The sequence below is a fragment of the Vigna unguiculata genome, chromosome 6 (assembly GCF_037176805.1).
Source record: "Vigna unguiculata cultivar grain cowpea cultivar isolate G323 ecotype 2 chromosome 6, ASM3717680v1, whole genome shotgun sequence".
In the NCBI taxonomy this organism is placed as follows: Eukaryota; Viridiplantae; Streptophyta; class Magnoliopsida; order Fabales; family Fabaceae; genus Vigna; species Vigna unguiculata.
Genome location: NC_140797.1, coordinates 41,019,255 through 41,034,974, shown reverse-complemented (window position 1 = coordinate 41,034,974; position 15,720 = coordinate 41,019,255). Strand labels below are relative to the sequence as shown.

Here is a 15,720-nt window from a genome sequence, read left to right as displayed (position 1 = left end):
TCATTTTATTTTCCACATATTTAACTTAAATTTATATTTTATTTTAGTTTTAGAGAATATTCTTGGATAAATAATACACTGAAACTGTATTATTTTATTTTTCACATATTTAATTTAAATTTAAATTTTATTTTAGTTTTAGGAAATACTCTTGGATAAATAATACACTAGAAATGTATCATTTTATTTTGGGTTACTTATGTTTTTTGTCTCTCAAGTATATATAGAGGGAATTCTCCTTTTTGTGTCCACATTTCAAAATATCAATTTTATCCTTTAAATATAATAATTTATTAAATTTTTAAAAATTGTCTGTTATTTTTACAAGTTTTTCATGAAATCTTCTAATATATTTCACTTTATTTTTAATTTTTTAATAAATATAAGTTTAGTTTATATATTAATTTAATAATATTACAATATTATCACTTATTAATATAATATCATCCATATTTAAAACATCATGTACGTACACACGCGTGTGGTTACGCTAATTTATATTAATAAAAATAGAATTAAAAAAATATGTCACGAACCAATCGGTTATGGAATGAAATAATCATTAGACTAAATTTATTATTATTTTGTTTTTGTGTTTTTTCCGTAATGGCTGGGAGCAGTGACACATAAAATATGAATTATGGTGTGGGGTTTGTGAGGGTAGGTAGATGTAGGTCCTGGTTGGAGTCCATTATAAGTTTTTGGTAGAGTTCTAATGGAAGCCTTATATCTTGTAAAATGTTTTCCCCTACAATCAGTGGAACTTTTTCGCATCTTTAATGTTTTATTAGTCCCATTTTCTTCGAATTTGCAGGGTTTCTTCTTTCCTCTTTGCCGCGATTATGTCTTATGACTGCTCCAGCAGCACCTGCCCCCAACCATGCAGCTCCTCCAAATCAAAGACTTCGTTCAGATCGAACTTTACAAAACCTCATCTAGAAGACTAATGTTTCGGTAGTGTTGCCTTCTATTTGTTTTATTTCGCTTGACAGTGCTTATTGCTGTGTATATTTTGACAACTTGATGCAGTGCATGTTTGGATTCAATTCAATTCTTCTGTTGATTCTAATTTCATTCATCAAAGTCGTAGACATTGGTTCTGGTGATTCTAAGTTTATAATTTTATTAATTCTTTTTAGTTTTCATTATTTTTTGTCTACCTGAAAAAATCCTAGAAACAAACACACCCCAAGAATGGCCTCCTTACTCAGGTATAGATATAGGCTTCCCATACCCTGATAATTAGAGTATAGACAGTGGTGCTGAAAGTACTAAACTTCTTTCAGTGTTAAACCTTGCAAGACTGCATCACTGATGCACTATCGTGTAATTATTTAACAAAAAAAAAAAATCACACGGCCTCCTTGACATGCTACAAGTGTAATAATTAGTTTGTAGCCCTATAAACTGCACAACTGAGAATTGTTTATGTATGTTAAATTTGGTATAGCCCCTGTGATACACAGTGTCTCAGTTGTCGTAAAAGAAACATCGACTCATATTATTAATTAATTAATTCAGGCATCTGTTTTTTCATGAAGGCATTATTGGGATGTCATTCCCTTAGTCTAGAAAGGGTCATGAATGGAATGATGTTGAGGAAAAAGTAAGAGGTAATGAAGGAGCCATGTTCGCATGTAACCTAAAGTTGGAAAAAGGCTTGACCAAAATGGGGGCCAAGGATGGTAATACCTAATGACAAATAACCTCAAAAGGAATACGTGAAGCCTGTTATCACTGTAACTCTTAATTCAAGCTCAGCTTTATGTTGTCGCTCTCTCATTACCACAAACTTGAAACACAAAAAAAAGAAAAACAGGGTCCCAGGTGAGGTAAATAGTTACTAACTCATACCCTAAGAAAAGGCATTTAACTTTTCAATGTCCATTCATAGACATCATCATTTTGTGCCACAAGTCACCTACCTTTGATCCCGTTTGGGCACATAAAAAGTGTATACAAACCCTTTTTCTTATTCCTTTACTGGCATTTTTACCTTCCACACTTCCATATAATCCATCCCAGTCAAACCTTTCATTCATTCCATCACATTCAATCAATATTTTATCTTCACATTCATTTTCCTCATCTGCCTTTTATGCAAGTAGAGTTTCTCTTCAGTTCTATTTCATAATTAATGTTTCACAAATCTCATTTACTACTGCATCCTATTTTTCCACTCTACTTCTACTCCCCACAGGCCTATATAGAGAAATTTCTATTTATACTCAATTTTAAATTATGGTCGTCATCACAGCTAAGTTTCAATTAGTAAAATTGAGGAAAAAAAATATAGCAGTACATAAAAGTTGATGCAGTACATCTATAATTAAAAACCTGAAAAACCAGAATAGATTATCAAAGTCAAGGTATGCAGTTGAATTGAATTTGTAGGCAAAAGGTTTCTGTAGTTGATGTGTCACAATTTCTTTCTTTCCCTAGACTTGCATAACCATCACACAAATCGTGTCAATACACAAAATTTTATGCATCCGTTTTGGAATATACTACATACATTATTTGTACAGAGAACAAATATTTGTCTATACGCTATTAGGTTGGTCTACCACGCGCCGATGATTGAAGGAAACAATATGTTAGGCATCTGAAATGGAATATGGTTAAAAACAGATAAATTCCACCCTACCCTCTTGTTTCTTTGTGTTGCCGACATCTTTGATATTTTAGTGAAGGAGAAAGTGGTAATTTGAGAGGTATTATTCTTCACTATTTGAGGGTGGTAGGTGTGTGGCAGCCCCATCAAAAACATTGGGGTGTGTAATATTCCTTATGGGCTCAGGTTGTATTCTATCTCAAAGTGCTTGTCCTTCCCCCTGCCGTGTGAAAGGAATGGCTGAAGCACCCATCCAAATCAAGAAAGCCAAAGGGAAATTGCGTTTTCAGCGTCAAATTTGCTGTCATCTCACTTGCTACCAAGGTTATCATACTTTCACACTTGCTGGACTAACAGAAAATTGAATATTTGCATTTTAAATTACACTAGAAAAAAAGAGAGAAAGAAAGACTAGTACTAAGCAAGAGAAGGGTGGTCCATTCTTCTTACTTGATGTAATTCAATTGGAGAGAGTGTGTGACTTTAATGCCTTTCAGTTCTATGTAATGGATGGAGAGATGAGGCTCTAGTAGCCTAGGACACATGTAGTGCCAAATTGAGCTTATTCATGGCATTTATCTCATTTGTTTTGCATAAAAGAAGAAAGCAAATCAACAAGATAGGGACCACGACCAACCTTAAGGACCACGATCAAGTATACTAGCAGCTGACTAAACTGCAAGCTACATTGATTTCTCAGAGGTAAAAGAACTACAAAATAAATTATACCCCGATTGTAAATCTGGAAGCCATGGTCTCCGAATAGCTACCAGATTTGAAGAACCCTCATTGAGCGAGGTTCTAAAGTAAGCTAAGATCCTTAGTCATTTTCTTTGAAGCCATGGCATATTAGTTGTTTCATCTTGGTAGGCAAAAACTGTAACAGCTCAGGAGGGATAGACAAGGAAGGAGAGGATGAGTTGGGTGGCAACGGGGAAAGAAGGAGATCAAACTCTATATCAGTGGATTGTGATATAGGGTTTTTCTCGTAAACAGAAACAAAGAAAATAGGTAAGGTGTGAGGTCTTACAAGGTCAAGAAAAGGTCTTACAAGGTCAAGAAAAGTCCTAGAAAAAAAAAAAAGTGTGATAAAAACTAGATGATGAAAAAAGATGAGAGAAGGAAGTAAAAAGCTCAGATAGGATAGCACCAGATTAAAGTGAAGCTCCTGCTGCTGCTGCCACCAATCCAGGAGAATTGTCAGCTCCAATTTCAGAGCCACTAATGGCTTTTTTTTGGTCACACCTCCCAATTCTCAGAGGGTTGACCATGGCCTCCTTGCTGCTAGTCACGTGCATGATGAGAAACCTCTTATAGGGACCTGCATCATGTATCATGCTCTTATTTAGTGCAGAGAATAATGAAGAAGAATAGCAGAGCCAGAAGCAGAAGACATTTTGATTAGATTAAAAGTAGCAAGGAGAGGAAAAAAGTAAATATCTTCCATTTACCATAAAGTAAAATAGTTCAGTCAGTCACAGAATAATTATCTTATATAGCATAAGCTGAGCTAGTACAAAAAATACACCTTTAACATGAATTACACATATTAGAAAGGTTCAGTGTAGCTTTGCAAGCTATGACTATAGAAGGGATGCAAATTTTATTCTGCTAGTTCAACTCATGCTAACAGTGGTACCTTCAGCAACAAACCCGTCTTTTGGTTTCATCTTTGAGACCCTTTTTTCCTCTCTATACTATTCGAGGAGCGTGAAAGGAGAGAGAAAGAGAAGCACAGAAAAAAGTGAGAGTGAGAGTGAAAGAGAGAAGGAACTTTTTGTTATGGTAAGGTAAGATGGGAGGGAATGGAGGAATTGCAGAGGTTTATATGGAGGAAAAAAGGAAAGATGAGTGCATGAGGCGGCCAGTGGGCTTTCCCAATGGACCTGATTGCGACAGGTCCAAGGCCCAGAAAGATCTAAACGGACCTGTGACGTCAGCAGGGCCCAGTATAAAGGAAAAAACGTTAAATGTTGGAAATGCAGTTTTCTGTGGCTGACTTAACAAAGGAGATGATAAAATCATTTTTGTTGTGCGTTGTATTTTTTTTTTCTTTTTGCTTTTCAACAGTTATTAAACAATTATGATGATTTCCTTAAAAATATTTTTATAAGCGGTCACACTGCTAAAGTAGTAAAGTGGAGAACATTGGACTGTGAATCAGAACTTTTTTCAGTAAATAATAATATAAATATTAACTGATAAAGTTTTACTCATAATATTAATAAAATTATTTTATTGAGTGCAGTGATTGTGCTTGAGTTGAAATCCGTACTGAAGGAGGACAAAAGGGTCTTCAGGTTTTGTGTGGGCCATGTGGGTGGCCAGAGTTGTTTCCCAGTGTTTCTGAGTGCAACTTCAAACTCACCATAGCAGATTACTACTTCTATAACCTTTTAAATTTTTCATATTTGTTTAATCACAAATCTCAGTCCATCTTCATGTTTTCAAGTCAAATTTACTTTTTAAAATTGTTACTTTTAATATAACCCATTTAAAAAATAATATATCAACGTAACTTCAATTAAAATTCATTTAGATACTTTTAAGTTAATTATAAATATTATGATTTTAAATATATATATATATATATATATATATTTTTTTTTTCTTTTTAGCCCATACTTTCTAAATTTCATTTAAATTGATTACATACTCCTTTTTTTATGTATGATTGTGAACATTTTATTGTTAGCGTATATTAAATAAAACATTTTGTTTCAGTGTTCGCTAAATAAGTGTATTTAAAACAACATATTTCTGTATACCAAATTTTATCTTAGTTGCAATACCATTAATAAATCATTAATATTTTAACTTTTTTTAGATGACCATTTCAAACTCTATTGATATAATGCACCGACAAGTATCTAGCCATTATGAAAGTTTAATACAACGACATATAAAATGATTAAAAGAAATGTCCATAATATGAAAGTGTAGAGCCATGGTATTTTGATGAACTAAAAACAAACTTAACGTCTTTATGGATTTTTTTTTTTAAGAAAATATGGGATTGATACAATTTTAATTTGTACATAGTAGGAAACATGTTATGTTTCAGTGCTTTATAATTTTATGTTGTTTTTAGGAATGTGAAACATGTTTTTAATTTTACATTACATAGTTACTATCGCATATTTACTATATTATATATTTTATGAATTTTTATGCATGCCTAAATATGAATTCTTTAAATACTTTACGTATTTTAATAGACTAGACAATGGCCCGTACTATTCACGGACAAAAGAAAAAGACACTGAGATAATAGGGAGATAGATGTTAAAGAAAGAAAGAAAAAACACAGTTGAGTCACTACACATAATAGAGACTTGTGACAAAGAAAATATTATATCATTACTATAGATTATATGACTTTACTCCATGATTTGAAAGAGAAATGAAGACAACATTTTTATCGAATCTGATAAAAATACGTACATAAAGCTAATAAAATTGAGAAGATACATCCTAGTAGATGAATATGAAGTTTGTCTGGCAGCCGGTTACCGTTAGGAATAGCTACCACGTTTTCAAGATATTATCAGCATCACAAAAGATAGAAGGAAGTATAAATATTTAAACTTTGTTTGACCTCAATTCCTAAACGATATAAGACTTGTTGGGTGTATGAAAAAAAAACGAAAAATATTATTAATAGAATAGAACCAAACAACATCGGTCAATCATGTATGAAAGAAACACGTATCATTATTGAACACTAATCATTCTAACGAGCCCGAAGATCAAGATAATATAATAGTAATAATAATAGCGAAGGAACAAAATGGTTGGTTCTGAGTACGACCCATGTAGTGGAGTAGTGAGGTGGGTAGAATGTAATATTCATTGAGACAGGGACATGAGAATCCACTGATGATTTCTCACATCGAATATAAGATCCTGTGTTTCTTTGTAGGTTTGATATGTTATGATGACAGTGTTTGGATGGTTGGTTACTTAGAAACTTGGTTAGGAAGTATCAAGTTAGAGAAACAAGTTACCCAAAAAGAGGGAACAAAAAAAGTGTGTTTTAAGGGAAATGATGGGTTAAGAGAAGAAGGAATCTATGGTGACCGAAAGAAAATATAGGTGAGACTTCTAAAGACTCAAACAAAGTAGGGTGTGAAGGATGATGGCAGTTGAAAATCTTAGTAGCAACACAGTCTCCAAAGTTTCATGGTCAAACAAGTTACAAAGTCACACCCTCCCCAATTTCTTGGCTTCCTAACTTGATAATTAAATATGACTTTTTGGAGTGAGCTATAGCAGTAAATTAATTAATGTGAAGGATTTATTAGGTACTACTTATGGATTGACCACAAGTCTTTGTACCCTATGGTAGGGTCAAGTGTCCCCACATCCCTTTTTCTTAGTGAATAAGGGTCTTGTGCAGTGATCCCTTGTGTAGTCTTTTATTCCATTTTGTGACCTTGTTATCTCATTGTGGATTTCATTTGATTAAATACATTTTATATTCTGAAATTTGAAATGATTTTTATTTTGTATTTTCAAATGTAATTTTTATAATATAAAATAATATATATATATATATATATATATTATAATGTAGAAATGAAAACATAAATTTATATTTTAAATTATAATTTTAGACTATAAAAATATTAATATTAATGTTTACATTTTGGTTTGTATAATTCAAAATGTCTATGAATTTCAGTCTCAAACTAAAACAGAAAAAAAAAATACACGGTTCTTTTATTCTTTGAGATGCACTCTAGGCCCATAACATTATTATTCAAAGATACCGAACAATGAAGTAATAAATAACATATACAAGGTTTTTACTTTTTGCACCTTCACAATTTCTTGGCATTGGAAATGACCATTTTATCCTTAAAAAATGATTTTTGAATTATATGTTCCAAAAACTTTCTGGAATAAGATTTTCGAAACAAGATTCCTATAATAGAATTTTTGGAATGAAATTTTCAAAACAAAATTTCTAAAACGTATAAAATTTATTTTGGATTAAAATTTTTAGAATAAATTTTTATTTTTTTGAATGCATATAATGTTGTTTTGAAGGATAAAATATGTTTTTGGTCTCTCAATTATAAGTTAAAATTAGAATTAGTGTCTCTTCGAAATTTTGGTCCAATTTAGTCCCGCAAACTTTAAAATTGTGTGTATTTAGTCATTTCGACCAAATTTTGTTAAGTTTAATTAACGTTTCAAACACATTTCATGATAGCATTTAAATTGTTTATACTGTTTAACACAATTTTGCTTCAATGTTAGTTAAAAAACTATCATGAAATACATTTAAAATGTCAAATAAATTAAACAAAATTTTGTTAAAAGAACTAGATTCACACAGTTTTAAAGTTAAAGAACTAAATTAGGTTAAAAATTCGAAGAGTGACGAATTCTATTTTTTACTGAAAATTGAGAAACAAAAACATATTTAAACTTTTTTGAAATGAGTTTATTTTTGGTATTTTCTCTATTCTTATTCCTCTATGGCTTTCTTTCTTTACAACGAGGAGGATGATGAAAGCAACAATGACGATAATATTGACATTGGTGATGTAGTGCAATGGTCGAGTTTGTCCGAGTCTTTTCTTTGTGAGGTTGCAGTTAATAGTTGTGGGGTGTAGAAAACAATAACCTGATGTATAGAATTGCAAAACAAAATGAAGAACATTTTCACTATTTGTATGGGATTTTTCTTCTCGCACCCCTAATTTTTCTTCCTGCACCTCCAAGTTTGAGTGTCAAGATCATTATATCCTTCAAAAAATAAAAAACTAAATATCTCCATAGTCTGCACCCCAAGAATGAAATTCTGTACCCCGTTTTCTGAAAGCCGGTAACACTGGTTTTTGAAAGCCAGTAACACCGGATTCTGAAAACTGATAACACCGGATTCTGAAAGCCAGAAAATTTATGATTTATGTATCTTAAATTTATGAGTTTCCTTTTATGTTTATTCTAGATTAAGTTTTACTCAAATTTGTTGTATTTTCTACTGAAATGGAAAAATTTATGGATATATCTTGGGTTGTATTACAAATTTTGCTACACATATTAAATTAGTTGGATAACCTTGATTTGGAATAAAAATTAAAATACCTTTGTTATGTGAATTCAATGATTTAGAAATATTAGAAACTGAAAAGTGCATACGTGAATCACTCTATGAAAATAGTTTAAGTAAAGAAAATGAAGAATTTTTTATTTAACTAGAAAATTAATTTATATATAAAAAAATTAAATTTGACACCCCTAAAATTTTTATTCATGTTTCGTCATGGTTCATATCTTGAAAATCGATAAAACCGGATTCTGAAAGTCATTAACACCATTTTTGAAAGCCGGTGACACCAAATTTTGAAAGCCGGTAACACCGGGTTCTGAAAACCGGTAACTCTAGTTTCTGAAAGTCAGTAACTACAAATCGAAAGGGCAGCAAATTATAAAAAAGTTAGGGATGTAGGAAGAAAAATTGGGGGTGCAGGAAGAAAAACCCTTGTATGGGTTGTTGACATTTAACAAAGCTTAGATTTGTTTAATGCCCAAACTAATGATACCCTCCTTTGTTTTCTTTATTACACCATTCATTTTCTTTTATTTTTTTTCTTCCAACCCCTCCCTCTCTCTTGATTTTGCACATTCCCCTTCTCTCCAAGTGTTAAATATTTTTTGTCTATTTTTTCTCCAAAGAGTTTTCCTTTTGTTTATCGTTTGTAGTAATTTTCTAACATAAATAAATTTTAATGATTAGTGAAAAAATGGAATATAAACTAAATCAATAATGTACAATACATTTCCTAAAAGGGCATTCGATAAACTATAACCTAATAATAAAATAAATTATTTTACTGTAACTCTCTACTTGATCTTGTAAACTTTTAAACTAGAAGACTTGGAAAGTGAGTTAAAACTTGTGTATCCTGACTAATAAATAAATAAATAAATTCGTGCATGTGTAAAAGAAGGAATGAAGCAGGGCACGGTGATACAATACACATTAACATATCTATTATTTAAAGAATAGATTAATAAGTGCAGTAAGTGATCTACATTCAAATATACCAAATTATAGGCGTGGCATAAGTTACACAATCCTCATCATTAAATAAGTAGTCAACTACTTTATCTCTTTTAAGTCTACGACAAATTATTTTGAAAGAGAATAAATTTTTAAAGGAATGTAAAAACTTCACATAGACTTGCTCAAGAAATTCACTTCATTTGATGATTTAATTAGTTTTTTCTTTTCATGTTTCATATAAAAATATCAAATTGGTGATCTAGTTTCTTTTAATCTTAATTTGGTCTTGATATTTGAAAAATTGATGTAATTTAATTACTTTTGTTAAATTTATTATAGTAGATCAATAACTTTTTTATTAAAATTGACACTAAAATTATTTTAATAACAATTTCAATTTTGGTGAAAGATTTTTAATTTGTTTCAATAAAACTAACAAAAATAATCAAATTGTATTAATTTTTAAAAAATATAAACTAAAAAAAATGGAAGAAGAAAAAACAAAAATATCACCTCTCTCGTTAAACACCAATTAATTTTTATATTATTATTTGAAAGTTGCACATGGATAGCCATCCACAAATTGATAATAATTAAGTTGTGCATAATATAAGTGTTGTTTCGAGAAAAGCACAATGAAGAAGCAAAAACTGCATGGTACCTCCTAAATAGTTAATTAACTTCACAAAACTTCAATCTCAACAATAAACTCTCAAGTTAATAAATAATTGAAATTTAATAACAAAAACAAGCTCTACAGGCATTGGCGGAATATAAGTGAGATAGGGGAGTCGTGGCTCCCCAACTATTTTTATTTTATTTTATATTTAAAAAAAATATATGTATTATTACTTTATTTATATTAATTTAGTTTGAAAAAGTTTTTTTAAATTTTTAAAATCACATTTTTTTCTCTTGGTTATCATTTTTTATATTTCTTATTTGGTTTCTCTTTATTTTGTATTTTCATCTCTTTCTCTCCTCTTATTTTAATCTCAATTTTCACCATCGATTCTTTATTATTTTCAAAATCAAATTGCACTACGATAAAATTGAAGAGTTAAGAAACATTTTGGACCGAATAATTTATTTTTTTGAGTAAGTTCATTTTTTACCATTTTTGTTTTGAAGCAATATGTTTTTCTCTTGTTTGTAATTTTTCTAAGCTCTAGGCATATCTCTAATTGTTAGAGATAATAAAGTCATGCTTTAATTGTTGATTAAACTCTTCTTTGTATAAATAGAGTTATTTTAGGCTTTGAGGTCGTGTAAGGAAAGAACAAAATTAGAAATTTACTATAAGGCAAGGGAAGTTAATGATTTAAAAATTATTAGTTTTCTTAAAATATCGAGTCTTGTTTTTAAGATTTAATTTGGGGTATTCATAATTTTGTCTTTTTGTAAATAGGTGAGAGGTGACAAATCTATATTAGAAAAATTATGATAAAGAGTAAAATAATTGATTATTTTGTCAAGAGAAAGGCTTGTGATGAAGATGAAAAAAATGCATCTACATCATATAAAATTGTGAAACTTCATGAGAATCCAAAAATTGAAGAAAATGAAAAACAAATCTATAAGGTTCCTAAATTACATATAATGAATTTGAGAATGCTTTAGAACGTGATCCGAAATAGCGTATTCAAATTTGGCAACACCCACAAAATCAAATTGATGAGGTACGAAAGACTTATCTAAAATTGGTCCATATCAAATGCATCTAAAAAATTATTCGTTGTTTGGTAAAAATGATCTTCCAAGAAGACTTCAATATACATGGTTTAACTTATTTTCTTAATGGTTAGAGTATTTGCCATTAAAATATGTTGCATATTGATTACCATGCTATCTTTTTAGTAAAAAACGAAGCGGACGACCTGACTTAAATAGTTTCATTGTTATATGTAATTGAGTTGATTTTCATGGAAAGTGATATTGCAACTAGTTTCACTTCTGATTTAATTATTGAAGATTTCAAGTCATTCAAAGAACATAGAGAAACACTCTGACTAAAGGTATTTTTTTTTAATATATTATTGTTGATGATAAACTTTATGTTACTCTTTGATATATATTATTGTCATAGTGTTTGGATTCTGTTATCATGAGTGCTTATTTTGAATATTAAAAATGATATAAAAAATAATTTTTTTTAATTTTAAAAAATAAATTATATATAACAAATATAATTTGGCTCCCTAAAATTTTTGTAATTTTTGTTGAAGTTCCACTACCAGTTTGCAATAGATGATAAGAAAAACGTATGATACATGTATATTTATACAATTCATTCATATTATTATATGCAATAAATAAACTTTTTAATCAAATTAAACAAACTCATTCCAATTATCTTATGATCACAAATTGTAATTAAACATCTCATATTCTTTAAAGAAAATAAAATGTATATTAACAGGAGGAATACTTTAAGTCATAGAATTCAATTATAAGAAACTTTTAAAAAACTACCTCGCCACTAAAATAGTATCATTTATTGAAAAATACAATCATACCAAATTTAAAGATAATTATTTACTATAATGTTAAGTGTATTTTATAAGTCTCACCTCTTTCATCACCTACTTTGTATGCTTTAATCTAAAATTTAATAGTTTTTTACCAGAGATACAATTAATTAGTTTATTATTATTCTATTTTACACCAGCGTATTAAATTGTATCATATATGTGGAGATTTATAAATTGTATTAACTTTTATAGTGCCCTTTTAAATATTGTATTTATACCATTTTTTTTTTACTAAAATGTATAACAAGTAAAAGAATAAAAGTGATTATCTTTGTCTGATACAATTAAGTTAAAAGTTAAAGTCAAAATTGATTATTTTAAGTAGTGTGATTCAGTTAAAAATTAATTTTTAAGAAGTTAGATTATTCCTTAATTGATAAAATATTTATATTGTTAAATATTAGAAAAGCGTCATAATAAACAATAATTTTTTTTATTAATTATATAATTTAAAAAAAAATTATTTGACAGAATACATCAAGTTCTGAAAGGAGTTACTTGCCAGATGAACTAAACAAAATAAAACCCTCTTTCGGGCTTCATTCTGCATTCATCTCCCAAGTTTACTCATTTATGTCTACTTCTCATTCTTCACAAGTTCCTTCAATTCGATCCCCTTCTCTTTTCTTCTCTCTTCTCTCCCTCTATTCTCGTTGTGCGATCAAATTCATATGTCATGTTCCTTCTCATTCCAATCATTAAGTTCTAAACGTTTTCGGGTAAACGCTTAGCCATATTATATATTCAATCTTGCGTGTGTGGCGATAATGACGACATATCCCCCATTATTTTGTCAAACGTAAACGGAATTTGAAGACCCATTGTTCGCTTTCCCATTCTCCAACCATCGCAAACCCACCACCGCCCCAAAGTTGAATCCTTTTTGTACCCGCTCCGTCAACTGGCGCTTCATCGGATACCCCGAATTTTGTTCCGGTAAGAAAAGATCGAATTTTTAACTTTGTTCTTTTGGGTACTCGGGCGTTTATTTCGTGTAAAAAAAAAAAAAATCTGCTATTCATGTTCTGATTTCGTATTTGAGGTTCTCCGTTATGGATATTATGCGAGGAGATGGGATTTTCCCGGATGAGGTGGTCATTCAGATTCTGGCAAGGTTGCCTGTGAAGTCCCTTTTCAGGTTCAAAACCGTGTGCAAACTGTGGAATAGGTTGTCATTGGATAAGTATTTTGTTCAACTCTACAATGAGGTTTCTAGGAAGAACCCCATGATTCTGGTCGAGGTTTCTGATTCGTACGGGTCCAAATCTAGCTTAATATGTGTTGATAATTTAAGAGGTGTGTCTGAATTTTCACTGAGTTTCTTGAATGATAGAGTTAAGGTTCGAGCATCTTGTAATGGCTTGCTGTGTTGCTCTAGTATTCCTGATAAGGGTGTCTTCTATGTCTGCAATCCGGTCACTCGCGAGTACCGGTTGCTTCCCAAGAGTAGGGAAAGGCCTGTGACTCGGTTTTATCCGGATGGAGAGGCTACTTTGGTTGGCTTGGCTTGTGATGCTTCTTTTCAGAAGTTCAATGTTGTTCTAGCGGGTTACCATCGCACTTTTGGTCATAGACCAGATGGGAGTTTTATATGTTTGGTGTTTGATTCTGAGTTGAACAAGTGGAGGAAGTTTGTCTCATTACAAGATGACCATTTCACTCACATGAACAAGAACCAGGTTGTTTTTGTCAATAATGCTCTGCACTGGTTGACAGTTAGCTCTACTTATATACTTGTGCTTGATTTAAGTTGTGACGTTTGGAGGAAGATGGAGCTACCGTATGACTTGATTTATGGAAATGGTTATAGGATTTATCTCTTAGACTTTGATGGGTGCTTGTCTGTTATTAAAATTTCCGAAGCATGGATGAATATATGGGTGCTTAAAGATTACTGGAAGGATGAATGGTGTATGGTGGATAAGGTGAGTCTGAGGTGTATCAGAGGAATGGTGCCAGGCATTTTCCCGATCAGTCAGACAGGTGAATATGTTTTTTTGGCAACTCATAAGCAGATTTTGGTGTATCATTGCAAGAGTCAAGTTTGGAAAGAAATGTACTCTGTCAAGTATAGCTCAACACTTCCATTATGGTTTTCTGCTCATGCATATCGCAGCACTATGTTCTCATGCAACTGAGTTATGGTGATTTCATCAAATAACTTTTGTACATAAATTTTTAGTTACAAGTAGTTTTATATTCATTTAAGCCTTTGTTATTTGCTTTAGATATCATTTGTTTCTGGTAGGTTATGTTAAAATTGTGGTGTTGGGTTTTCCATGGATGCTCCATTGTTTCACTGCTGTCTCTTGTATGTGAGGTGTGGCTTCAATAAATAGCCTTTGTACATAGATTTGTGGTTGCATCTGATACTCATTTAGCCAATTTTTCTTTGCTGAAGATATTGTATTTTCTGATGTACTTTATTTTAAAATTATTTCATTGACTTTGCTATGAAAGTCTTATCACAGAAGGTGAGATTTATATCTCTATCAACTAAATATAATATTGTAGAGATGGTAATTGTTAGTCATTTTTATGTGTTTGATGCGGTGGATACACACACTGATTAGGATTGCTTATGAGCCTGTTTAGTAGAGCATCTCCATTTCCTTTCAGGATAGAAAACTAGTAGGAGAATTGAAATGAGTTTCTTTTTTGCATAAACGAAATTATTGGAGTTCTCTCCTATAAACTTCCCTCCATTTTACATAGATGAATTTAGCATTCTTGCTATATAAAAACACATGTGCTGTGAATAAAACACTATAATCAGTGACTCAGCACTCAAGCATCAGTTTATTATCACTGTGCAAATTCATGCTCATTGATAACACTTGCTAGATGTAGTATCTATCTAACTTCTTTAGTCCAAACTATCACTATTCTGTGACAAGCATGAAACACTTTTAGTGGCCATCCTTATGATTGCACAAATTTTATCTGATAATGTCATGTATAAAATTCTGATCTAGCAATGAAAAGCATGGTTTGTATAGGAGATTTCACCTTGGGTTTGGAAATCTAATAATGCATATTATGAAATGCTGCAAGACAAACATGGATCTCATGTATTTAGGATGTTTTTGCTATATATTTCAATCTCTAATCTCCTCTAGAGGTTGTTTGGAAGGTGTGAATTCATAGGAGATTTGAGAAAAGGTGATCAAACATCCTTCCTGCTATGTAGAGTTGATAGTCCATGCTTTTGAATGCTACATCTATTAGTTATAAACTAAATTGTTTGTTTCGAAAGCATTGATTATATCTACATTTACTTCATTCTATTTATATCATAAACAATCATGTTATTGTTATAGATAGTATAATCAATGTCACGTAAATTGTATTCTAGTATATTTTAGTTACATAATCGGTTGGACTTGAGAATATGATGCCGGACTATAATTGATTTTTGTTATACGGTCGTGTATTGTTTATGGATTGTTTTGTTTGCGCATTTTTAAATGTTCTTTTACTAAAATTATATTAGAAATTTATACATATATATTAGAAATTAAAATAAAATGTACAAAAAAAATGTATATATTCAA

General features: G+C 30.7%; 1 protein-coding gene and 1 long non-coding RNA gene across 2 annotated transcripts; both read left to right on the top strand.

Moving 5' to 3' along the window:
- The first annotated feature begins 318 nt into the window (after positions 1-318).
- LOC146885895 (uncharacterized) lies at positions 319-5,065 on the top strand. Its single transcript, XR_014995715.1, has 2 exons — positions 319-954; positions 4,863-5,065. It is a non-coding gene; the product is annotated as an uncharacterized LOC146885895 (long non-coding RNA).
- A 7,620-nt stretch (positions 5,066-12,685) lies between these two features.
- On the top strand, positions 12,686-14,517 carry LOC114189181 (F-box family protein). Its single transcript, XM_028077887.2, has 2 exons — positions 12,686-13,102; positions 13,209-14,517. Exon 2 carries the CDS (start codon positions 13,219-13,221, stop codon positions 14,302-14,304), a length of 1,086 nt encoding a protein of 361 aa, XP_027933688.1. The 5' UTR covers positions 12,686-13,102; positions 13,209-13,218; the 3' UTR covers positions 14,305-14,517.
- Positions 14,518-15,720: the final 1,203 nt, after the last annotated feature.